The following is a 27,720-nucleotide window of genomic DNA, read 5'->3' on the forward strand; positions in this document are numbered from 1 at the left end:
CCGGGCTGATAACAAGGGCCGGCGATAGAGGCGAAACGGCTCGACCCAGAATAAATACGTTCTCCTTTAAATCAGCTTCGAGAATATGGCTGCGCTGTGCATAATGGTTTTGTCACAGAGGCCGCATTAGAGAGGCTCTGTTAGTCCCCGTCCCCTCCAAAAGACAGCGAGGATAATCTGAAAGAGAAGGTGAGCGCTCATTGTCTTTCAGCGGCGGTGCAGATGTGCTAGGAAGCTACGATGGCGTGGAATTTTAACGAGTGGTTTATCTCTCTCTCTCTCTCCATCCAGCCCTTCACTTAGCCGTATTATCCTTATCTATGAATGCCATTAAATATTTGCGATCACATCGAAAAGATTAAAAGATTCTTCTCGTCCTGTCATCCACAGCCAGCAGGAATGTTTGGTATTGGTCCTCTCTCTCTCTCTCTGTCTCTCTGTGTTGTTAGCCTCGCAGCCAGATAGCTAATCGCATTGCATTCCAGACCGCTGCTCACGGTGGAGGCTAGTGTGTGATATGTTGACATCTTGATCAGATTCAGCCAGCTAGTGATTACTACAGTGATTTAGTTCGTTCAGCACAGTTGGCTTTTACTGCTATGAATACTTTAACATTACTTTACACGCAACATTGCCAAAGCGTTTAGTGATACGAGATACAAGATCTAGTTAGCTAGTGGTAATAGCGGTGATGATAAACACGCAGAACAACTTGATCTGTTACATATAATGCTGGCTTATATTTTTGTTCATTATGTATCGTGAATGCACATATATCAGTGGATATGCATATACACACCAAATACAAACAGATAAACACTTCAGATTCCGTTAATCCCTCGGCTTTATACTTTATAAAAGTCCACTGATGTTATGACACATTATAGATATCCTGATGCATAAACGACATGATGATATCGGTGTAGCTCTCGAGCATTCGAGCTACTTTCGTTTTAACTTCACGTTACTTAGCGTTCGCTAACTTAGCTTTAGCCGGCTGGCTAGTTAGCTAGCTAGCTGCTAGTGGCCATGATTTACTATGCTAACTGTCAGCATGACGAGCATGACTAGCCAGCACCGCTGTGACAGGCAGAAACTGGATTACAGACACTCAGAAAATACATATTGAACATCGTATGATACAAGTTACCTATTAATAAATGAGCTACGAAGCTAAAAGACATTCCACTTAAAGGGAGCATTCAGTTTAATATGTTGGAGTAACCTTGTCAGACACATAGGTAGCTAGCTGAAGTAGCTGAGTTTTAGGCAGCACACTTGAAAAAAGGTGGTTCTTTAAGGGTTCTTTAGTAAAGGAAATGGTTCTGTTTAGAACCATGAGTTTTATATAGAACCATTTCATGTTTAAATGGTTCTGTGCTTGGTGAAATGGTTCTTCAGATTGATGGAGAATGTGGTGTGTATGGTTCTATATACCAATTAAGCCATCTTTCAATACTGCGTCAACACTGCATCAGTAACTAACTCTTCTGGAACCAGCTGATGTAGTTGCTGTTTACTTCAGGATTGTAATACTGCACAGTTCAGTCTTTTTCCTGTTCTGACACACCTGATTAAGCTCATCACTTATTTATAATCACCTTTAGCTATGCATTGCAGCACGGCTTAAGATGGGAACCCAGCTATACTTGAAGCAGCATCACATTTCTCCCTATTAAATGTATTATGACTTGGCAAACAATGCTGACCTTCGACAGTGGTGCAACCAGTCTCACTTGCTGTAGAAGAAATGTCAACGTCAAGTCAAGTCAAAGTTTATTTATTTAGTGCTTTTTACAACAGGCGTTGTGAAAAAAGCAGCTTTACAGAAAAATCCAGGTCCAAGCCCCCAGTGAACCAGCCAATGGCAACAGCGGCAAGGAAAAACTCCCTAAGAGCAAGAGGAAGAACCCATCCTCCTCTGGTCGACACCGGATAGCAAAACAACAGACGAGCAATGTGTGCAGAGAATAAGGTTTGATGGCCTGGGGCTTTTGATAGCCCTCAGCATCAGCTGACTGTGCAGGTTTAGTGACTGCTGGGTGGTTTCTTGTCTGTGGCCTATCAGTGGCAAAGTAGGTGTATCCCTGGTCAGGGTTTTGAGGGGCAGCGTGCACTCTTCAGCTTCAGTACCAACGCTACCCAGAGAGGATAGACCAGTCTTTCACGTCTGATCACATGCAGAGCTGGATCATGAGAAACGGTCGCCGCATAATTTGTAATGCGACAGGCGGGTGGGTGTGTCCCACGCTGAACTGAAAGTGCTTACTGTCTCCAGCTAATAAAACACTGATTTTGCTAATCCCATTTTTACCAGCACTTGTGATATCAGGAGTTAGAGAAAAAGCATAAGGGAACAAGAAGAAAATCTTAATAAAAACAAGAGTTCCAGCACTACATGCTTGAACCCATAGAAAATGACTTTTCCCTCTCTGGGTGGCCTTTTATCAACAGGAACTTCCAGAAATCGGTAAACAAATTTTTAGTGTTCTGGTGTTTTTGTGTCACATCACGTTTTTTTTCTCCAATGTTAAATTAAAAAAGGATGGATAGGGAGATGAGAGAGAATCATTGAAAGTGGAAGATTTCCACCTTATTTCTGAAGCAGCTAAAGAAGCTGAATGAATCACTTATCTGAATGTTATGTAGTTTTATGTGTCATGGTGAAGTACTGATGACTTTGGTACCTTTCCAAGGACTATGGTTGAAAATGAGCTAAGATGTCTAAACTCCTATGTATGCCTAAATGTTTAAGGTGCATTGGTTAAAACCTTTTGTCTCCATTTTAATTGTTTTTCATTTTTCTTAAATCATTTAAAGATGCTAGCTGCATTTTTACATTGTGTGAAAGACTTTATTCTGAATGTTCAATGTAAATTAGGGATGGAAGGATCAGTCAGCTATGTATCGGTATCGGATGATTTTCAGCCCACATATGTGGTCGGTAATCGGCCAGTATTTCTCTAACTTAGCCAATCCTGAGAGGCATATTTCTCATGAGGTGCCAGAATGTAACCGTGCTGCACCATTTAAGGTGAAATGGGAAACTGGCGAATAGGAAGCCAACTTCAGCCTCATCATATCTATTTCACAAGTGAAAAACATTTTTCATGAAGTGTAATAAATATTTGGCTCCTTTTGCACTGTAAACTTGCTGTGTGAACGTGTAAAGCTGTATTTAACGTGGTTTGTTGTGAAACCTTTGAGAATTTTTTTTCTGTTAGCACGTTAGCATCCGAGCGCTAATCTTAGCTTAGCTCACACTGACTTAGCTTCATGACCTAAGGCCTTGGCAGGAACTGAAAATAAAAATAAGATACAGAACTACAAAAGCAATGTATGTCAGCCATTTTAGGCTTTTCAGTACATTTAAAAACCCATCTGTTAAGCAGAAGGATTGTTTTGTCTGGTTAGCTGCACTGGTTGCTTAGGCTCTGGTTATTTTAATGGTTACTGATGCACTATTTAAGATGGAACAGAAAAATTCAAACAAGAAGCTGGCGAAAAAGAAGCTGACTTCAGGTTCAAGAGCTGAAAGGCATGAAAAGGGATGAGGAGGTTGCTCTGTTTCTGCTTGAGAGGTGGGAAACATTAACTTATTTTTGCTGTTTCACAGAATCAGTAGGTCAGTATTTTGTTGTCCCATTTGTGGTTTGTAGTTAGCTTCGCAGTAGCAATTATAGTTTTATAATTATAGTAATTATAGACAGTTTGCTAACCAACAACAGAGTTCACGTAATTTTACGTTACTTGCTGTGTTGTTGTTCACTCTAACGTTATATCATGGCATTTGTCCCTACAACACTCGTGAAGGGTTTTTTTAAGGCAAAAACTTATAAACATGTGTTGTTTGCCTTGGCAATGCTTGTCCATGAATTTGGGGGTTCTGAAAGAGCACTGAAGGGAGGGGTGTACTTCTTTGCTGTTGAGAATTGCTTCTGCACCTTTTAATGTGGCATCCAGCCCCCCCACCTTCGATCGGTATCGGCTATTGGCTGATCATGCTTAAAGGTTACAAATAAAGCGCTTGTTTCAGCAGTGCACCTTGTGAGAAGGAGCGTTCCATAAACAAAGGGCCCAACGATGCAAGATATTTGGCCTCGTCAATACACTCAACTGAAAAATGCCTTCTGTGGACTCTATGGCTCTGTGGACTGTCTATTTGAATGCCTGGCCTGCTCTTTATAGGTTTGTCTTTGTGAGCCAAAGATAAGGACCTTTATTGACTCAGATCTTTCTTCTGAGGGTTACAACAGCTGATGTATTACACATCCATTATAAGGATGGCAGTTTTGTTGTGGCTGTCATAACAGTAATGAGAATGCTTCCAGCAGTAGCATAAACCATGCAAAGAAGTCTCTCTCTCTCTCTCTCTCTCTCTCTCTCTCTCCCTCTCCCTCTCCCTCTCCCTCTCCCTCTCCCCCTCCCTCCCGTTGGTGCAGTGCAGGTGAACTCTGGGTGTTGTTAGGAGCAGATGTTATAGGTGTGTTTGACTCCATTCTGTCTCTGTCTGGCCAGTGTCATACTGCTTCACCCACGGGACCACCGTTTCTGAATTTATTTGTATGCCTTTTTCTCACAAGGCTCATAAAGTTAAGTAAGCCATGCTTTTTTTAGAATGGCATTTTAGATCTCTTTCTGCCATCAGTGGTCTTGTTCAGCTTTTCGTTCAGCCTGTTCAGAAGTCATGGCTCAGATCACTGGTGGGCCATAATTGCTAGAGACAGCACAATGCCTGTAATTCACAAAAGTGAAATGCATTCAGTTTCACTCCTATGCGTGTGCATAGAATAGAGCTCTTTATAAGTTTGCTGTGTGGATTTATGGAGGCGTAAAAGCCTAATCATTCACATCATTGAACTGCTGCTGAGAATTCATCTTGTTGGAGCAATACTGTGAGGATTTGATTGCGATCAGCCGCAAAAGCATTAGTGAGTTCGGGTACTTGTGTTGGTTAATTAGTTCTGGATCACAAACACCACTCCAGCTCATCCCAGAGGTATTGGATGAAACTCCTTCACTGCAGAGATCGCGGTTTCACTGCTCCGCAGCTCAGTGCTGCAAGGATTTATAGCCCCCTAGTCTCTAGAAAAGGATGCACCTTAAAGTAGCTGAATTCACTAATTATCATTGTGGCTGGATATGTCTGGACACACAGTGTAACTGTGTGGTCACATATTCCCAGCTTGCTGCACCATTGCTTGTCACTTTCTCTGGATTGGAAATATGACCAAAAAATGTTTAGAATAGTCTTTGTTCTTCATAACATTCAAAGCAAAGGTTGCTGTAGTCATAGCTATTATGAGTAAGCTCAAACACACTGACAAAACTAGACTGTGCACACTGACTGCTGTAGAACACTATGTGTCCTAAGAGGGGAAAAGCAGACATTTTCCCAGGTGCTGGCCTGCTGTGAGCTTTCACTTCTCATCAACATGTAACATTCCACGCCTACAGCTGTTAAGTAATTTTTAGTGGTAAGTTTTTCAAGGCAGAAAGATCTGATCAGATAGGAACATCATTGATTCCTTATCATTTCATCTTTGACTGTACTAGGCTGAATGTTATCTGAGCTGACTGAGTGTAGTTGTGTAATGTATAATGCAGCTACACTGCTCAAGAGTTGGAATTACATGTTATAAAAATAGTCACTTGGTTTAATAATAACTTGTGTAGCATTGAGTTAAGTAATGTAAACTTATTTTAGGAATAGTAAGGTATAATTAAATGACACTATCAACATTGTATAACTTTCTTTTGAAATAATCTGCAGCTCTGTTAATCGTTGTGGACAGATTTCTTCCTCTTTTTGCAGATTTCAACACATGATGTGAGGTTGTGTAGTACTAAAATGGTTTCTGTTTATGCTGATCATTGTAATAGGACCTGTGCAGGCCTTTTTATTGACATTATGACTGTGGGTAGTAGCTTGCATGTCCACGCTGTACTTGGATTTGAAAACTAGGAAATGTCTATTAATAAAGCATAAATACAGCACATGACTTTGCTTTTTGGTAAATAATTAATGGAATCTTTGATAGTGCATTGATACTGAAGTAGGGCTGTTCAGGTGGCTGTGCAGTGCTACCGCCAGAAATTTAAAGGGGGAGATTTAAATGGATGTTTACAGTGATACAGTTAAATACTTTAATATTTTAAAAAGTATGCCCATATCTTTTCCGTTGGCTGCTGAAACTTTGGTTAGCAGGGTATCACTGAACATAAAATGTCAACAGCAGCAGTCAGACTAGGTTTAAGCGATGTCATGTTTCCATGTCGCTCTTGTCTTTATCTGGCGGTCACAAGTGAACATGGTGGGATTGTTTTTTACGTGTTTCTAGGAGGGAGGTAGGCCGTACACAGGGAGTGGTAAAAAAGACTCAAAGCTTAAAACTGCATATCATGTGCACATGGATGCTACTTCTGGTTGCCGTTCGTGGCTGGACTATAAGGCACAGGAATGTATTGCTAGCATTGTGCTGCAGAAACGTCGTTATTTTGGTTCTTTTGTAAAGCATCTTTCAATAAGCTATGTTGCCACGGAAAAGCAAAACAAAATATAAATATTCCCATATATAAAATTTGCTTTTCACACACTCCATGTGTTTTACTTGCTGAAACTCTTATTCATTCATTCATTCATTCATTCATGCATTTATTTATTTATTTATTTATCAGGTTATGGTCAAGATGACCACAAGACATCAAATATGTTTGTGTCATGGTTGGAGCTTTGTTTTTAAACACTGCTATTGAGCTTCAGTTTTCCTTGGACCTAGTGGTTTATAGTGATGTGCATGTAGCAGTGACCACCAGAGCACATTTAGCAATTCTAGTAGTTGTGTAAACATAAATCTGTTTTATGCATTTTAGTATTTTTCATTTTAGGTAATCTGCATTACTTTATTCAGTCTTGCAGTGTTTCATTTGCACAAATGACATTTCGACCAGTGTTTAGACCTTCATGTTGATCCTCAATTCACACACACACACACACACACACACACACACACACACACACACACACACACACACTCTCTGACCTTGCAGAGTCATGTTGACAGAGGAGTCTGTTTTAGGAGTGAACATCTTCCAAGCAAAACAAACGCTGCCTTGTTCGCACACACACTGAGCTGTATGGAGAATTCTGCCAGTCTGCTCTGACTTGTATAGCCTAATTCTACCATTCTGCATTGAACTATATGGCCTAATTCCACCATTCTTGCCTGGGTTTAAAAGAAGCTGACATCTGTGTGCAAAATGATTTACCACTCTTCTGCCTCCCCCCGTTTAGCAGTAGATAAGTTGTGGTATCTCCAAATTCACATCCAGTATGTGTTAGCATTGGATTTGTTTTGTTTGTTTTATCCCAACACATTGCTTGTGCTATTTATTTATGGCTACGCAATGTATCATTTGTTAATATTGCCTGCATTAAAAAGAAATTGATATGTTTTTAAATCTGTGCTCAATATAGGTCAATATATTGCAAATCATTCTGGTTGCAATATGTAGCGGTGTAATTGCAATATTGTATCTTGTACATATTGTGTAGCATAGGTGAGCATTAATGGGATACAGTTGTTAAGTTAACCTGGATAAACGCTTTAACGCTGGATAAATGCTTTAATTCTCTATCTAAATTCACCCTTTCCATAGTTAGGCTGCTAATTAAGATGTACCCATTGCTAACATGGGTGTTCAGTTGAGCACACACAGCTTGTATAATCTCCAATGAAAAGCATTGGCAATACAATAGGACACATGGGAGCATCTGTACGTGAGCCTGAGTTCACCATTCCCAAAGCCAAGCGCTTGCTAGAGTTGTATAAAGCCCCCCAGTATTGAGCTGTTTAACAGTGGAATAGCAGTAACTGGAGTGATGCAGCACCATCCAGTACCTTTGGGATGAGTTGGATTACTGTTTGTGATCTAGAACTTATCATCTGACCTAATGCTGTTGTGGCTGAATACAATCAGTTACTTACAGCAATGGTCCATCATCTAGCTTGATGCCTTCTCAGAACACTGTTGCTACAGCAAAGACCCCCGCTTTGATATCCTCGATTTCAGAAGATACATGATGTACATGTTACTTTCCCCCTTTTGTTGTTTATTCCAAAGTGATGGGGATGTGACTTGTTTTTGTGGACTGTCAGACATATTCATTTAGATGTCTATGAGAGTGAGGATGCTTCATGAAGCTAACTTTACTGACTGCCTTGTTCTCTTTCTACAGGAACACTGATTCTTGGTTGCCAGAAGATTTCCTGTGTCATCAAAGCAGGTAGTAGCACAGTGGGAAAGGGAAGAGGAGACGGGAAGTTGCATTGGCGGCTGGCACAGCAATCAGAGAGCGGGAAGGAAGGATAACGGCACTCAAAGAGCTCCAGAATCGAAAGGGTAGTGTCCAGGACGAGGACCGAGGAGAAAATAAAATCAAGAGAGGCCTGTATTCAGCTGCAGACAGAGGGTGGGAGGGGAAAGGAGTAGAGAAGAGGAGGAGACACCATAACAGACTGAAGAACCAGAGATCCAGCCACCCTCAAAAGAAAAACAGCTGCACTCCACTCAGAGAGAGCGAGTTGGACTCTTCTGTAGTGTCTTGTTCTGTCTGTCTTCCACTGTCAGAATGAAGCTGAAGGAGGATGTGCCTCCTATCCTTTTGCAGGTCTTTCGTTCTGTGGTTTGGGTCTATTCGGTTATCACCTTCATACCTTGGTACCTACTGTCCGGAACTGGGGCCAAGCAGTCCCGCGCTAAATGCATCAAAGCACGCTCTGTGAGTATTGCCATACCTGAAAATGTGACTTTTACTTCTGACTGTTTTATTAGTTAGTTGGGACCCATACTGTGAATGTGAAACTCAGTGTTGCAAAAATATATCCAAAGTATTTTTTTTCTTTCCCAAATAAAACGTAATAATAAAAAAATCAATCAAACATTACTCAGAAAACTTCAATAGAAGGTAAGGTGTCCCCAAACCTTTTATGTGCTGGATAGTTGTACTTTATAATTATAAAGGACCTTGAAGATTACTAAGTAGTCAGTGTGCTTCAGAGCCGAGCTGTCCTGGATTTTTATACTCCAAACGAAGTGGTTGTCATGGTGTTCTTGCTAGAATATTTTTAGCATGTCTTAGGGGTATTAGTCTCAACTGTCTTAATATTTGATGTCTTAGAGCTGTTAAAACCACTCAAAGCTTTTGAAGTGCTAGATTCTCAAACCAGTAGTGATTTCCAAAGCTCTATATCTTTCTTTATCACATTAAATCCTGTCTTTACCCTGCTAGGTGACTGGTGATCCAGCGGGACCATACCGTGCAGTAAACAGCCAGAAGAAGCTGGTCTCCCAGCTTCATGAGGGGATAGACACACTAGATAAAGTGCTTGAATATGCGGTCAGACATTTCCCTCAAAGAGACTGCCTTGGCACCAGGGAGTTGCTTAGTGAAGAGGATGAAGTACAACCCAATGGCAAGGTCTTCAAGAAGGTGAGCGACCAGAAACTCTCACTAATACAGTGTGTATGCATGAAGCTAGTACTAAGAGTGAGAGTTGTGTGTGTGTGTGTGTGTGTGGTGTGTGTGTGTGTGTGTGTGAATTTTTTATTTATTTATTTATTTGTTTTAGATACCATATGGGATTTATTTTTTGTTTTCCATTCCCCTCTGGGATTGACTGGAAACCCTGTCAAAACAGGAAGTTGCATTGCTGTGAAACTTAGAGGTACACTGGAGAAATGATACTGTATACCAATGACATACTTATTGGTATTGGTATACTTATTGGTGGCTTCGGATTTACTTATTTCCTGGTCACATTCTAGTGCATACAAAGAATGAAGGTTGCATCACGTATAAACAAACAAACACACTATCTCTCCACGGAGGTATTTTATAAAGCAGGCCTGTTTAGCTGGATAACTAATGCCAAAAGTAAAGTGTGAACAAAAGAAATATCCCTTACCTTTTCTCTGATTGAACAAGTTTGTGAACAAGAACAAGAACTCACTACTACATCCAAGGCATTCTGTGCTTTTATGAGCACAGCCATGTGTTAATTGGGCATTCTGGCTTAAAAACTAGCGTTTAATATGTTGTCACATTATGCAATACTCAGTAGCGCAGCATTGCAGGCCTCAGCTTCATCAGTTTGACAGAATTCATGACAGCATGCCCTCAGGTGTCATCCTCAAAGGGCTTGTAGTTTAAAAGTTCCTCCCACCTTAAAGACACATCATCAGAAGGGAGGGTTTTTGTAGTATTTAATCCAGAAAAATCTCATTCTAGACACACTTTTGGCGCTGGTAGCAAGTAGCATGTTTACAACCGATGTGGTAATAGTGATGGTTCTCATTTTGGCCAGGTGCCTCTAAGACTCAGACAACACACATGACTAAATGAGTACACAGGTATACAAATACACAATGCATGAGGAAAGCATATTTTCTCTGGTTTCTTTTCTTTGCTCTCTTCTTTGCCCCACATGCAGCACACAGCCAGCATTATGGATGTAGCACCGCCCAGGGAAAGGGAGGGCAGATAAACGGGCAGGAGAGCAAAAGGCACATAAGGATGAAAAGAGAGGGAGTGAGAAAGATCTATAGCAAACATAAAGGATTTGGTTCATGAAGCTTGGCAAGTGTGTAGCCAGGCAGATACATTTCTATCAAAGAGGAATGTAGCAGAATGACGAGACATGCAAGACAAATGCAAATTAATTGCTTCAAATAGTGACACTTATTGTTTATATGAATATTGGCAGGACGTAGCCAGAATGCTGGTCTAGTCTAGGGAAACTATGAAACAGTACTCTAAATAATGTATGTTTTTGGTGACGTGACAAAAGGGGGAAGAAAACGTATTTATTATTACCATTACTAATACTGGATTACTGAATTTGTAGCCAGTGTGCCAGGAATTAACCCCTTAACCTGTAAGGGCTCATTTGTGGGCCCACACTTCAATTCCTTACATCCATAACTGCATAACTTGCGTATTGGCTTCATGGTATTTACAAAATGATTTATTAATCAGTAATTACTATAAATGTTAAGACTTATTAGTTGAAGAATAATTCAGCAGTTTAATGTATAACATAGTGCTGTAAAAATGTTGTATGCCGTATACTCAATACTGTAATCTGTACTCTCTCTCTGTAGGTAATACTTGGTGACTATAATTGGTTGTCATATGAGGAAGTGTTCAAGTTGGCCCAGAGGTTCGGCAGCGGGCTGGCTGCTCTGGGTCAGAAGCCGCTGTGTAACATAGCCATTTTCTGTGAGACTCGGGCAGAGTGGATTATAGCAGCACAGGCCTGCTTCATGTACAACTTCCCTGGTGAGTGCTCGAATTACACGCATACACTCATTTATATGCGCTCAGTCTATTCTTAGTCTGCTTGGTAGATCAATACAGTATCTTGGTTGTGTGTTTTTTGCTGAATTAATGAAAAGATGGGAGAATGTCAGGTCAATAACACTTTCCATATTGTCTTTCAACGCTCTATTCTAATGCAAGCTCAGCCTGAAAGTTGGACTCTAGGGCTGTCCTTGACTCTATCTGTATAGCAGAATCTAGGCAAATTGCATACAGATTTACATATTTTTATTTTGAGTGGCAGATTATTAGATATGCCTACCTTGTACTTCCGCTCACTGGCCACTTTGAGTTTCGCTTGACGCATCGGTTCATCTGTTAATGTGCATAAAGCCAAATGTATTTAAAAGAGCTCAATTGATAGGGAGAAAAAAGTATTCAGACACTACATTAAAATAAATATATATGTATGTCAAAGTTACACAAAAATAAATTAAGTTCTAGATATTAAAGCTGCAAAAAAAGGTTCTTGTGCATATTGTACCTGGTGTCGTAATAAAAGACGTTGCCATTGGTTGATAAGATTTCACACAGCAACAGGCAATCATGGTGAAGAGAAGGGGCTGCCTAAAGTTCTCTGGATCAGCATCACTTAACAACACTTGGAAGGTGCTAGAGCCCTAGGAAAGACTTTAAACATCCCTGTCAGTGCAATTGGTTCAATAATATGTAAGTGTAAAGTTGGCAGAACCATAGCTAATCTTCCTCAGACAGTTGTGCCAGGCAAGATTTTATAACATGCGCTTAAGAGAGCTCTTAAGTTAAGAGAGAAGCCAGTAGTCACTTGAAGATTTGTGGGACTACTTGAAAGCAGCAGCAACAACAGTTACACCAAGAGCAATAAGCAATGGACTGCACAGCAATCATCTCCATTCCTACATTGCGTGCAAAACTTGAAACAAAAAATAATGAGATATAAATCTTGAATCTGTACAAATCAGAACTGTTTTGGTTTTGATCAAATGTACTCTTGTCAAACAAAACAAAGATGTAACACTTCAGCAGTAATTCAGCTTGTCATGTTTAGAGAAAGAGGGTTACATATGTGACCCCAAGAACACCATACCCACAGTGTAGTACGCAGATGGGATGTATGATATGGGACTACTCTGCAAACAGTACTAGGGCATTACATGTCATCGAAGGAAACATGAATAGCGCAATGTTGATGTTAGAAGAGAATTTTATTTCATTGTTCAAGACACTGAGGCTAGGAAGATGGATGTTTTAACAAGACAGCGACCCCAAACATACAGCCAAAATAGCTCGAGTGGTTAATAAATAAGGTGGTGAAGGTGTTTATATGGCCTAGCCATCTTATGTAGGATTTTGAGATTGCGAGTGCATCAGAGGGACCCTCATAACCTTTTGGAATTGAAGAGAAGAACAAGCCAGAAATTGTACCATAAAGCTTCAAAAAGTTACTCATTTCTTACTGTAAGTGTCTCAAAGCTATAATTGCCAGCAATGGCTTTACAACGACATATTAATGTTATTTGGGGTGTCTGAAGGTATTTTTTTTTAACCTACTATAATCAAAAACATGTATGATAAGTTTGTAATTAATATCTATTTAATGTAAGTCATTTTTGTTTTGACTAAAATGATTGAATGTGCTCTGACTAAAATGTAAATAAACTACTATGTATTTCAGTCCAAAGACTAAGATCAAAAACAAGTGCTAAAAGTAGCACTGCTCGGAAGTACAGATGTATCCAGTGTCGGTCTTTTGCACTGTATCAATTTCTTTGTCTGTCTCGTTCCTCACTGCCTGTCTATTTGCTTTTTTCCCTGTTCTCTCTCTCCGCAGTGGTGACTCTATACTCTACTCTGGGAGGGCCAGCTATTGCTCATGGCCTCAATGAGACAGAGGTCACTCACATCATTACCAGTAAAGACCTGCTGCAGAGTCGCCTCAAGGTATTCACCTGACCACATGAAGGGCTTTGATTGGAACATTGGAAACATAGTGGGAGATTCATTCAAAAGTATATTAATCAGTTGATTGGTTGTCTTGGATCAGTATTCTTATTCCAAGATGGTTGATGCTGATATTGACTCTGATCTGGAAACATAATCGAAAGAACAAATTCAAAGGGCTCTTTAAGCCTGAGGCATAAAAGAATGTTAATGAAATCAGAGGGAGATAAGAACATAAGACCTGAGTGTTCAGCGGATGCTTTTTTTTGCAACCTAGAAAGATCCTGTCCTTGTACTGGGCAGACTCAGTAATGGGCACACCGGGTGTACAGGTTGTAATTTATTTTTATGCAGAATAAGTGGTGATTTGACAGAAAAGCACAGTGTAGGAAGCAGTTCAAATCTTTTGAGCTCCACTACAGCAACAATCTGCAAGGAGCATTGTGTTCTCCTTCATGCTGAACTGTGAACACTGTGCCATAAGGTTAATGTTTCTGAGACAGTAGTTTCAAATATGAACTTGTGAAAATGCCAGTTTAAAACCCTGAAATGCAAAGTAGCATTTATGTATAAATATAGAAGTATAATCCTGCTCTGCATGATATATATTAGAACTAAAAACTAGAACTATATGTATGAAATCATGTCTGGCTTGCTAATGTAAGGCCTTAAGGGCAGCATGAATGATGGTATAATGATTGTTTTGTATGTTGTTTGCTTGCTGTAATATATTTTAAAGATAAAAGATTTGAATTGGTTAATGTAATTAGAAATACTAGGTTTGCTCACATTCACTCCCCTCCCTCTCCCTCTTCAGGAGATTCTGCTAGATGTGCCTAGACTGCAACACATCATCATAGTGGACAACAAGCCCACCAGTTGGCCTGGATTACCCAGAGGCATTCTGGTCCACAGCATGGCCTCTTTGCAGGAGTTGGGAGCCAAGCCTGAGAACAGTAAGACTTTAAACTTGACCCCCTAATTTCTCATCCATTCTTCTCAATATGAGATAAAAGAAAGATGCTTCAAACGTTTTAGTAGAAATTGAGAAACGTTCATGTGTGCATGTATTTGTCATACTGAGCTGTTGCATTCTCATACATTTCGGTCTTCATCCATCTTGACTCCATCATTTCTTCTCTAGTGGCAGTGCAACGAAGGCACCCCCTCCCCTCCGACATCGCTGTGATCATGTATACCAGTGGCTCCACGGGCATCCCCAAAGGAGTCATGATCTCCCATAGGAACATCATTGCTGGAGTAACTGGCATGGCTGAACGCATCCCAGGCCTGACGTAAGAATGCATTTGTTCCTCTGTCTCTCTAAGTTTCTCTGTCCCTCTTTTTCACAAGCCATACTTTGGCTTACTGTCAGTCTGTTCACTTACTCCCTCTCTTCTGTCTATTTCTTTGTATCTGTTGGTCTCACCATCTCTCGGCAAGTGTGTGTCAAACTCTTATCTCTACAATTGATGTGTCCAAAAGCTTGTAGACACCTGCTCATCAACATTTCTTCTGAAATCAAAGCTGTTATTAGGGAGCTTGTCCTTCTTGTCATTGGGCATGATGAGGCTGGCAACTATGCTCAGAGCTTTCTCTAGTTTCTTCGCCAGATATTTAAATTTTGAATACATTATTGTTCAAGTTAATAACGTAACAGCAGTAAATCCCATTTTTCTAAGACCAAAATCTTAAGTGGGCACTCAAATATCAAGCATTCCCAAAAGCTAATGCTGTTATAAACCAATGGATCTGAGACATTCATTGCCATATTTTTGTATATTTTCGAGAATGACTGACTGTTCCATTAAATCCTCTAGTTTAGTGACATTGCATTTACATTCCAGGCCATTGAACGGATGTGATATCAGTGACTGCATGAATGAAAGCATCCAAGCATCAATATCTAGTGTGGGTGGCTGCAGTAGCACCACTTAGTCAAAGAGCTAAACCAGCAGCTTACTGTACTACAAAATTATTAGCTTACTTTTCTACCGAGTAGCATTTGGAGCATTTGTTATCAGCATGGCAGAATCAGACTGCAGAGAGAAGCACAAAACATATTTCTGCCTGTTATTGTTAAAAGTAGACTGATCCTTCGTTTAGAGTTGCTAAAAAGCTGTCAGACGTTTGCAATCATTCCAAAATAAATGCACGACTTATGTGAGTTTGGTAGCTGGGGTGTAATTAACTGACCTGTAACATTCAAGGAGCCACTAGAGAGATAGCTTTAATTATTCAAAAAGACATTTCTACATTCATATGTGCATTTTTTTTTTTTTCACTGAAATCAGTTGAAATATTCAAATTTTATTTTCACTGTGAGCACTTAGATAAACACCTGTGTCAGCAAAGGGTGCACCTTAAAGTTGTTGAACTCACTAATTAGAAAGCGTGTCTGGATACTACAACCACAATATGAAACAGTATGAATGCATCCCTAGTGTTTTGTCCATATCGTACAACCCTAATGTGAAAAGTGATCTTTGGATAAGTGAACACGAACACCTGGCCCTCTCTTTTAAATACAATATAATCCTCAGCAAATGGATTCTACCTGACTTTGTATTAGTTAAGAATGTTGACGATGACAGTGTTGAATGTCTGTTTTACATTTCTACTCGGACAGTGAGGAGGACACCTATATTGGCTACCTGCCACTAGCCCACGTGCTGGAGCTCAGTGCTGAACTGGTGTGTGTTTCTCACGGCTGCCGCATTGGATACTCCTCACCGCAGACACTCGCCGACCAGGTAAACGTACCTGCCTTTGAGTTGTTAAGAAATCTCAAATAGACTTGCTCATGTGGTTTCAGACACAGTATGATATACTGTCATCTAGAAAAGTTGTCAAAAGTACCCTATATGACAGTAAGTACGAAATACGAAAGTACATATTGATTGAGTTCAGATATTTCAGCCACACCCATTGTTAACAGCACATGGCCATAATCTCCATAGACAAATATTGGTAGCAGAATGGGTTGTACTGAAGAGCTCAGTGTGACTTTAAACATGGCACTGTCATAGAATGCCAGCTTTACCAACAGTTAAGAAATTTTTGCCTTACTACATCTGCCCCAGTCAAATGTAAGTGCGTTTATTGCAAAATGAAAATGTCTAGGAGCAACAACAGCTCAGCCATTAAGCAGTAGACCACGCAAACTCACAGAGCAGAGCCTCTGACTGCTTAAACATCATATCCTCTGTTTCATCACCTACTTGTTCCAAACTTCCTCTTGAAGCAAAAAGAACTGTGTGTAGGGAGCTTTATGAAATGAGTTTACAAGCTTGCCTTTCTAGAGCTAATTACGCACAATGTCAACTGCTAGCTGGAGTGATGTAAAGCACGCCGCCACTGGATTCTGGAGCAGTGGAAACGTGTTTACTGGCATGATGGAGGATTTGGTGGAAAAGAAATAATGATCTGGGGCTGATGTCCAACATCAGTGTCTGACCTCACAAATGCGCTGTTGACTGAAAGAGCACAAATTCCCACAGATACACTCCAAACTTTTGTGGAAAGCCTAATCAGAAGAATTAAGGCTGCTATAGCTGCATATGTAACTACATATAAAAGCCTATGGTTTTGGAATGGGATGTCATCCAAGCTCCTAAAGGTGTAATAGTCAGGTGTCCATACAATTTTGGCCATATAGTGTATCTCACATATCTAAAACTGTACCAACCATCTTGAAGTCTGAAATTTGTTTACACTTCTGTCCATTTTTATAGATAGACATTTTGGGAAATGAGAAAATTGTGTAAACTTTAACAGACTCCAAACATAGCTAGCAAACCAATGAATACTCAATGCCTTCACTGACAGGTCAGTGTAGACAAGGGCTGTCCTCTCTGTTTGCATTAGAATGTTTTTTTTTCCTTCTCCCGCAGTCGACCAAAATTAAAAAAGGCAGTAAAGGAGACACCAGTGTCTTGAAGCCAACAGTGATGGCAGCTGTACCGGTAAGTGAGCACACACACAAAGTGAACACAGCCACTCTCTTTTGCATAACTTATTGCTAACTCTCCTGTCCTCTAACTTGTCTTTTTTGTCTTTCTTTTCTTTTTTCTTTCTTTCTTTGTCTCTGTGTGATTTTCTTTCTCTCACTCTCACTCTCTCACTCTCTCTCTCTCTCTCTCTCTCTCTCTCTCTCTCTCTCTCTCTCTCTCTCTCTCTCTCTCTCTCTCTCTCTCTCACCCTCTCTCTCTCTCACCCTCTCTCTCTCTTACCCTCTCTCTGTAGGAGATCATGGACCGTATCTATAAGAATGTGATGACTAAAGTAGATGAGATGAGTTGTGTGCAGAGGACTCTCTTTGTGCTGGCCTACAACTACAAGATAGAGCAGATCTCTAGAGGATATGGCACTCCACTGTGTGACAGGTATGTCTCTCTCTCTCACACAAACATGTCAAGGTGTTGGTTACCTTTTGCTTTATATTTTGACTGAGTGAGTTTACATGCACTTAATAATCCGATAACTGCAGAGAATCAGATTTTGTGAGTAATCCAATCAACACATTTATATGCACTTGAGTAATCAGATAATGGGAAACTCCAGGTCTACATGAGTCAAGAAGTAATCTGATTTCTGCTTTGCAACCAGTCAGTGAACGCACAGAATAGGGCATGACGTAAATGTAACAGTAACTCAAACTTGATGCCGCAGCTTTTGGAAAGAAACATTGCACCACTTTACATGAAAATATGAACATACATCATCTAGAAGATGAAGAAAATCCTTCATTTCGTCAAGCATGTAGTTGGTTTCATCGTCGCTCCAAAAGTGTTTTGCTGCCATCTCGCATCAACACTGCTTGCTTATTTGTGGTACTGCCGTCTGTTTCGCACATGCTCAGACTGAGAAATCCGAAAGTAATCCGGGTAAGAGTATAAATGCACTGAGAAATACGATTATTGATCAATCCCAGCTCTCTGTATTGGATTTCTTAATCGGATTTCTAGATCAGAGTATGCTGTTTACATGACCATTTGAATAATCAGGTAACTGCAGAAATCCGATTATGATCTGATTATTGAGTGCATGTAAACGCACTCAGTGATGGCTCCAATGTCTGCTTCAAAGTTAGGGACCTTATAAAAATGACCAGAAGAAAACGTATCTCTATTTTTATTACTATCATCTCTGTAAGTAAATCTGATGACGCTTTCAGGAACATGACTGATGATGTGTCCAGAAGCGTTAGCAGATGTATTCACAGAGATACTTTTACTACTACTGTTACTACTACTTCTACAAATACTAAAAACATCAACTTTTTTGTTTTCTTCCACTCATATTTACATATTTTTCAACTTTGATGAAAATGTGGGAGCTAGTATAGTGATATAGTTCAAATAAAAGAACATAATAAAATTGCAGTTCATTAAAAGTTGTGGTTATCGTATGCCGTCTTTAATTTTGCAGCAAACATGTAACAAAGAAAAGAACTGTGAATATCACAAACTTTACCATCCGCTGCTGTGCTCTCTGTAGCCACGTAGCTTACCCTGATTGTGCGAGAGCTGAAACATGTTCTACCTAAAAACCAATGCTGTTTTGTTCAGTGTCTAAAATCTAATGCTGTATCTTGAGGGTGTGCTAAAATGTACACTGTACTGTAGACAGCTTTTTGTAGACAGGGCATCTACCTGTGTTTGACTAGCACAGCTCAACAGCTGCCTTTCTAAATCAATTGAATCTATGTGCAGTACATTTGGTATGAATGTATGATCACATCACCCTTTTTTAAAACCTGTGATAAAACAGTTTTTACCCTCACTGGTGGCTTTTACCACAGTAGCTCTTCTAACTGTCACCAGACAAACACAACACAGAAACATGAAATAAAAAAAGGAAAAACAGAACAAATAGCCAAACTACAATGACACATTTAGCCAGGAGGCAGTTTTTTGCTCTGCATTTTAGTTTTGAATATGCATGTTAATCCAAAACATGGTTATCCTGTTGTGTCTTTATGCAGGCTGGTGTTCAGGAGGCTGCGAATGTTGCTAGGTGGGAACACACGGGTGTTGCTGTCAGGAGGGGCTCCATTGTCTGCAGCTACTCAGCGCTTCATGAACATCTGTTTCTGCTGCCCTGTGGGTCAGGGCTACGGCCTCACAGAGACCTGCGGAGCTGGCACCATCAGCGACTGTAAGACACATGCACAGAAGTGTGGGAGACGGGGAACGTATACTCTGCTGTAGTTCAGTAGTAGAAGAGATAATCATCCAGTACAAAATCTGACCTCACTAAGGGAAGGCTCGCACTACGTGTCAGCAACAGCTCAGTAAAGAGAACCGCATTGTAACTGTCAGTCAGCATTACTAGCAAGCTGTCGTTTTGACATGGGCAAGCAAAAACAAGATCCTTGATCCTTGAAGGACTTGTAGCCACTAGTGCCCCTAAGGCACATGGGGTGCATAAAATGCGAGGCGCCCAGTAGGGCTGTAGTACTCAAGTTCAAACTCAAGACACTTTTTTATTTATTTTTTATTTTTTTAAATCATCTCGCTCTCCCCAAATTTTTCTTTTCTCTTGTTTACAAAAACACTTGCTTTTTACTGTCACCAGCACATGCTCACACTCAAGCAGCTCAGGGGTTAAATTGGTTTGGCTCAATGGCTCCGGTGCTGTTATTTGATGTAATTCTAAACCATTTCATATAAAATCTTTTTGAAAAACATTATATGTGATTATCTGCCTTGAGAAATAATCCCAAACAGTTAATTACTCACTTCACACCCACCCCCAAAAATGTTTGTCCTTTATTTATTTATTTATTTTGCTGCTGTGTGCCGTGCATGGTGTTCTCATGTCATTCTACTGAGTTTAACAATGATGATGCTATTTTGCAATGTTTTAATAAGTAAATATATAAGGTTTTGCTTTGTGGAAAGAAAATCTTCCCTTATTTATTTTTCCAATTGTACTGATTTGTGATTGATATGTGTCTTGACCCGGTCTCGCTTTCATTTGGACTCAGCCTTGACTCGGACACAGCAACCTTTTCACTTAGTCTTGACTTAGTCTCAACTGATCTTAGACTTCTCTTGGATTCAACAACTGTTGTGTTGACTACAGCCCTAGTGCCCAGTGTGCAAAAACTGCATGCGACACCCATCTCTCCCATTAAAAAATAATACCTCCCAGCCATGCTCTTGTCATTGTATGCAAACACATGCTCACAGCAGTGTTCCAACATCTGGTGTAAAGCCCTGCCAGAAGAGTAGAAATCGTTAGTGCAGCAAAGGGGAACAAACTCCCTGTTAACCTTAGTTTTAGAAGAAACGTTGAATAAGTAGGTGTCTTGAACTTTTTGACACAGTGTGCTTTAATTTTAATGTATTTGCAAGTCTGACAGTGCAAAGTAAATAGTTTTATAAATATATGTTTTGTGCAGATTATGACTACAGTACGGGCCGTGTTGGAGCTCCACTGATCTGCTCTGAGATCATGCTTAAGGACTGGGAGGAAGGTAAGTACTGATCAAAGACTAAACATTGTGCTAAGAATTGGAGAAAACAGGAACTCCAGTAATGTGGCTGGCACAGTTTAGGCTGTGATTGCTTCATTTAGCATACGTACCCGCTTGTTCATATTATAATTAGTATTAATTAGGGCTACACATGGCTAAAATGTCTGTTTCTGTCCCATAGGCGGATACTATAGCACTGACAAGCCTAACCCTCGAGGAGAGATTCTGATTGGTGGGCCCAACGTTACCATGGGTTACTATAAAAATGAGGTAAAGAACAGAGAGGACTTCTTTGTCGATAAGAATGGCCAGCGCTGGTTCTGCACTGGGGACATCGGAGAATTTGAGCCCGACGGCTGCCTCAAGATCATCGGTGAGGAAATTTTTTATACCTTGCCAGCACATGAGGTTATTCATATGTGCCTGTATATACATAGCTGGTCTCACAAGCCAGACTTTATTTTATCGTTAAGAGAGTCTGGTGCATTTGACTGACTGGTTAATAGTGGACAGTGTCACCGTTGTTATTTTTCTGTATTTTTTTTTCTCTTTTTTGTGACCTGAAGGTCAAGGCTAACAGTAAAAATGGAGTTTGATTTGACACAATTCCTTAATCCTAAAAGTTTGACAAGACTAATGAAATCCACAACATTTATGGTGATGTCTGGGTTACAAGGAGAAGGAAAATTAAATATTTCAAAAGTACATCTCGCAACACAGTGTGTCAGTTCGTCTTGTTGGGCAGCATTTGCATGAACCCACTTTACTAGCTTAATGCTAGTCTATATGCCATTTAGCCGCACAAAATTACATAGATCCTTTATCTGATACAAATTGACCAGTCAAATCACGTACAAATTAAATTACCACACCTCCTTTGTCCTTCAGCTTGAATAGGGCTGAACATGTAACTGAAGAAAAATAAAATTTTAAAGAATAAGACGTTATTATGAATAACCCTAATCTTAACCTCAGTAACAAAAAAGAAATGGTTTCTCCATTTATAAATGAAACATGTAGCTTTTGTCGAAAGCACTTTACCATCCCTGACCCCTTTTTTTTTGGATAGAACGACCCGCCCACCTTAAAGCTTTTTTCTCAGACACACAAACACACACACACACACACACGCACACACATGCACACAGACTACAAATGAAAGAATGGTCAGTCGGGGGGATGCATAATACTGGTGTTTGACACCGGTTTTGGACCTTATGCAGCACTGGCACAGTTAAAGTGCAGTTAGTTTCTTATGTTGCTCCAGTGGGGGGGACAATGAGTGACGGACATCCTTCACTAAAATTCTTTCTGTTTGTTTATTTGTTTGTAGACCGTAAGAAGGACCTGGTGAAGCTGCAGGCTGGGGAGTACGTGTCTCTGGGGAAAGTGGAGTCTGCACTGAAAAATTGCCCTCTAATCGACAACATATGTGCATACGCCAACAGGTGACCACCCACACACAGACATGCACACACCATGTGCCACTGGTTTCAGGCTTAATGTAAAGCAGATAAGAGTGCTCCTCAGTTCCTGAAGGTCAGATTTTCAAATTTTAGTGCTGAATTTGTTATTTAACATGAGGTTGGCAGTATGACTTGTTTTTATCATGTGATTAAGTCACAATACGCCACATGGCTTTCTGAGCATAACATGGATATTGTTGGTATGTAAGGAACACTGAACAAGTGCATGTTTCATTACTAAAGAGAGTATAAATTGTCCTGATTAATTGGATTTAGTGCAGTGTGTGAAATGCTTAATAGAGATCATTGTACTCCAAGTTTTGATAGTATTTTTAAATGTGTCACTACTAGTGTGTTCTGTCTTGTCCAATTTAAATGAAAAAAAAATAAATAAATATTGCTGCAAACTTAAAATTACACTAAACTGAACTTCACTCAACCATCTAAGCGTTGACACTATCATCGGGAGATCGCAAGTTCAATCCCTGGTGATGCTGCAGCCATACGAGGCCGGGAGTCCAAGAGAGCACAACTGGCCTCGCTCTCTGGGTGGGTGGGATGGCCCCCCTTCTCCTTCATTACTCAACGCAGTGCGTCTGTTAGCTGACGTAACAGATCTGGCAGTTGGCACTTTCCTCAAGCGCGTTTGTCGTTGCATGAGCGGCAGTTCGAAAAGATGCGGTAGCTGGCTTTACAGGACTCGGAAGAAGACTGTGCTAGCCTTCACCCTCTTAGCTCTGGGTGCTGGTAGCATTGTGTGACTGGGGGAGTCCTAACTAGTGGGTTGAATTGGACACGACTAAATTGGGGAGAAAATTGGGGAATAAAATAAAAAAGGACACTGCTGTTTTGTGGGCATTATGTCATGGATCTGTTTATTATTTAGCAAATAAATTACTAAAAATATTCCTAACACTGAAAAACAGTATCACAGTATACCAGTATAGACAGTGATGTTTGTGTGTAGAGTAAATACGGCATGTACTCATAAAATAACTGAATGAAACTGTTGCAAGCTGTTCATTGTACTTCATGCAATCTCTCTCTGCAACTTTTTCTACTCTCTTAGCGATGAATCATATGTGATCGGCTTTGTGGTACCCAATCAGAAGCAGCTACTGGCACTGGCTAAACAGAAAGAGGTGCGAGGGTCCTGGGAGGAGATCTGTAACCTCCCTGACATGGAGAAGGAGGTGCTTCGCATCATCACAGAGGCTGCTATTGCTGGTGAGATCAATTAATATATTTCAGCTCTGTCTTAGTTAGGCTTGGGCAGTATGCCTAAAAAAACTGATCACAAAAGATTTTTCCATATAATTTGATGGTGTAATTTTCAGTTGAAAAGCATTTCCTATTTGCTAAATTTTAAATCTGAAAAGTATTCTGATACCTGAAGAAAACAAAAGTTCAAGCCTTTGAACTAGCTGCTCATTTCAGTTGGACTAGAATATGCATAATCATCTTAGCATAAATAACCCAGCCTATCATTGTTACATTTAGGTGCAAAGGGGGGGAAAAAACACAAACACAAAAAAAAATCAGCATGTCATGGTACAATACAATAGCAAACCACTGTGTAGAACAGTAGTGAACCAGCCATATCCACAACATGGCATCAAGCTTTGTTCTTAAAGATACACAAAGTAATATTTGTGCATTTTTATGTAAACTTATGTTTATGTTGACTTGCTTTGTGATTGACTGTGAGATGCAGGACTAAGAATATTATAGAATACTGAATATTTTATACCTTAGGTAATGGTGAATTGCTGTAATGTGAAATTTGTGTACTTTCTTAAAGAAATAGTCTGGCAGAATTTAATGTTGTCATTTCCCCATTGCCTCAAATATAGTCAATAAGATACACTTTATGTCTAAGATATGTTTGGTGTCCAAAGTTAGCCTTTTCAGTTTTGAACTAGAGATAATGGAGCTAACAGTTAATGGAAGTAAATGTACTATACCAGTTAGCATTGTGCAAACCACATGCCTAAAATCTTCACGCCCTTGCCTCAGACGCCTCCACATTGTGCCAGACCACATTGTGTTGTTAAAAAAAATATATATGAAGTACAGTTGCTTATGTGGTTTCTGACTCCTGCTAGTTGTTTATTCATTTGAAGTAAACTGGACGTCTGAGAGAACACTTTAACTGTTATCACTTGCTTTCACTTTTTGCTTTGTTAATAACATGTACCTTAACATTCCCTTTAAGGTCTGAGTTTATGTAGGAGACAAATGAACTGTGTATCATTCAGACACACAGTCACTTCAGTTTTAAAGAAAATGACGAAGCTTCTGTCTTTGCACACGTCACATACCAGTCTTGTTCTCTCTCTCTCTGTCTAGCCAAGCTAGAGCGCTTTGAGATCCCCAAGAAGATTCGCCTCAGTGCAGAGCCGTGGACTCCAGAGACGGGCCTGGTGACGGATGCCTTCAAGCTCAAACGCAAAGAGCTCAAAACCCATTACCAGGAAGACATTGAGAGGATGTATGGGGGCAAGTGAGTAAAGAAAAAGGGCAAACAGTGGCAGAAGGGGAGGATTTGGGAATTAACGCACCACAACGCCTACAAGATGTGGCCCACCTGCACTCTTCCTTCTCCTGCTAGGATCAAACCAGGAACACTTGAATTTTTGTTACAGTGAAGTTTCAAATCTGATCTGACCAAAAAATAAAAAAAAGAAGTAAAAAGAATAACAGCAGCTTCCTTCAACCTGAGGGGGAGAATGGCCTGTGTTGAGAGACTTCTTGGAGATGCAACACACACAGATTTGCGTAAAAGATTGTGGATATGCTAAGACCCCTCCACCACCAAACCCTTCTCTTTCCTGAGGGTCCTTTCAGGAAGACACATTCTATGCTTTTCACCTTGGATCTCAGACATTGTAAATTAAATATATGAACCAGCTACTTTTGTCAGGAAAGTGGTAGGTTGACTCCACTTGCAGGCTTGGGTCTACGCAGGGAAATCTTTTACTCTGTTTGGTTTTGCTTTTGTTGGATTTGTGTTTGTTTTTTGTTTTGTTTTTTCCTTTCTTGACTTGTTTGTCAGTACTGTCTCCATTCAATTAATATCTTATGTCTTGTGAAATCAAGCCTTGAGAGATTTGAATGTGAAGGCCTCTTACACTTTGTTTTCCTTCATCACTCCTATTTTGCCTTTATCCCAAAGTTTGTTACAAAGAATTGCTGTTTACTGTTGCTCTGGGATAAGGTCTTGACAACAATGATGATGATGATGATGATAATTATCATAGTAATATACTGCATTACTCGTATATTGTGCTGCGTGCTTGGCTCTTGCACCCATTTATGGAGGGTTTTAAATGATCTGTAGTGAAGCAGTAACCCAGAACAGGACCCACTTTCCCCACTATCATTACAGCGCAAAGGTCAGCTAAAGGGACAGTTTTCTCCAAAAATGCTAACATGGCTAACAGTAAGGGGAAACTAGCATAGCATGAAACCCAGAAGCTGTGCTAATGGCTGGGTATTGTGTCCTGACTTAGTGGTTATGCTAACTGCCAACTGACTTTCATGCCCTGCTACCTTCTATTCATTGCTCACTGCTGCCTTTTGTGTCTGGTTGCTGCCATTCATTGTTAGCCATAATAGCATGTCGGGTCAACTGTCCTTTTAAGATGGTGTAATAGCTTAATATGCTTGTATGAATTGGCAAAAGCTCTGCCATTTGGCTTTGGGGAATTGACCAATCGTGTTCCACCTTCAAATGTGTTCTTTCGTAGTACATTTAGAACAGGTAGGAAAAACTGTACAGAATGTTGACTAGAAACTGTAGTGCACAACTCAGAGTGCTTTATTCATGATCCGGTAGGTTTTTTTGTGCACCCATGCTAACATTAGCATGGTGGCAAATTTTATGTTGTTGTTTCCAACCTTCCTAATTTTAATTAGCTACAGCAACAGTCCAGGGGCCTGTCTCTCGAAGCAGCATTTCTTGTTTAGCCAGATAACTTAATGCTTAGTTAAGGTAACCCTGGATTTTCCATCTCATGATAGATCACATTTTACTAGACTACATCACCATGCACACCTAACCTGCTTCAGGGCTGGTTAGGTTTGGAATTTCAGATTATAAACAGTTGTTGGACTAGTCAGGGCTGAGCTTCTGACTATCAGGGACAGCCTTCTGACGGAGACGGGCTCCTCCGGCCCCTTTCAGGTCATTTTTCTCCTTTTGGGACTTTGGTGGCATCACACAGTATCACTTTTAGTGGAGCCAACAAATCATGCTACACAGATCTTAGGAATAGAAGGCACTTATAACGCCAATAAGCACTAACATGGTGACGACAGTGTTGCTTTTAACGTTAAGAGTGTGTTGCTTTCTACATTTCACACTATTGGCTATATGTGCATGTGTACAGGGATGAATCATAGCCTTATCGCATTAACAGTAAAACTTGTTAAACAATGTCATAAGGCAAGTTAAGAACACCTGCGTTTGTTAGGCTGTGTGAAGCTGAAGCTTGGTCAGGAATCCGGTCTAAGTCGAAAGTGCTTCGTGAGACAGACCCGAGGTCAGCAGTGAATCATTTTACACTGTGACCTCATGAAACAAACTAGGATTGGTCTGACGTGAATTATTTATGTATCTTGATGAATTGTGAGCTAGAATTGAGGTTAAATGAATTTTTGCATATGTTCTTCAAAGTTTGTCAAACTTGGCCAAAAAAAAAAAATAACACATCTGTGGGCCGAGCATGGGTCGGTCAACGGGATCCGAGGTGACTTGGACGTTCACATGTTGGAGTTACTGCAGAGGAGAGAAACTAGCAACAAGTGTTAACTTGTGAACCTGCAAGCTAAAGATTCACTCCACCTCATGAAGGTGTGTGTGTGTGTGTGTGTGTGTGTGTGTGTGTGTGTGTGTGTGTGTGTGTGTGTTTTGTCATCTTAATATTGTAAACTGAGCAGTCTAACTTGAAGCAAAGCTTGCATGTATGTTCTTACAGCTGCCCCCACCTCTCCGCCAGCCTTCTCCTCTTACTTACCTGTGTACCTGAAATGTTTTGCACAGGGAACTATAATACAATAATGCAATACTACACAAGACAGAAAGAAATTTTATATATATATATGTGTATATGTATATGTGTGTGTATGTATATGTGTATATATATATATATATATGTGTGTGTGTGTATATATATATATATATATATATATATATATATATATATATGTGTGTGTATGTGTATATATATATATATATATATATATATATATATATATATATATATATATATATATATATATACACACACACACAGAGTGTATTGCTTTAAATCGGTGCGAAGGTCAAGCCTTTATTTCTATAACAATAGCAGAAGTTCCTAAGACGTCTACCAATGTATTGCATGGATGTTTACAAGGGAGCGAGGTGAGGCAGATTAATGTAGAAAAATGCCTTTTAGAGACGTTTTGAAAGGCCAGGTTTTAGGTCT

At 40.0% G+C, this 27,720-nt stretch overlaps 1 protein-coding gene across 1 annotated transcript; it reads left to right on the top strand.

The window, feature by feature from the left end:
* On the top strand, positions 1–27,374 carry acsl3b (acyl-CoA synthetase long chain family member 3b). The gene is made up of 16 exons (XM_036556233.1): positions 1–189; positions 8,240–8,782; positions 9,293–9,493; positions 11,164–11,341; positions 13,191–13,300; positions 14,118–14,256; positions 14,445–14,595; positions 15,930–16,053; positions 17,194–17,265; positions 17,546–17,685; positions 19,287–19,459; positions 20,709–20,783; positions 20,965–21,156; positions 22,117–22,231; positions 23,319–23,476; positions 24,599–27,374. The coding sequence occupies exons 2-16, from the start codon at positions 8,633–8,635 to the stop codon at positions 24,754–24,756; spliced, it is 2,136 nt and encodes a 711-aa protein (XP_036412126.1). The 5' UTR covers positions 1–189; positions 8,240–8,632; the 3' UTR covers positions 24,757–27,374.
* The last annotated feature ends 346 nt before the right edge of the window (positions 27,375–27,720 follow it).

Source organism: Colossoma macropomum, unplaced genomic scaffold (genome assembly GCF_904425465.1).
Source record: "Colossoma macropomum unplaced genomic scaffold, Colossoma_macropomum, whole genome shotgun sequence".
Taxonomy (NCBI): domain Eukaryota; kingdom Metazoa; phylum Chordata; class Actinopteri; order Characiformes; family Serrasalmidae; genus Colossoma; species Colossoma macropomum.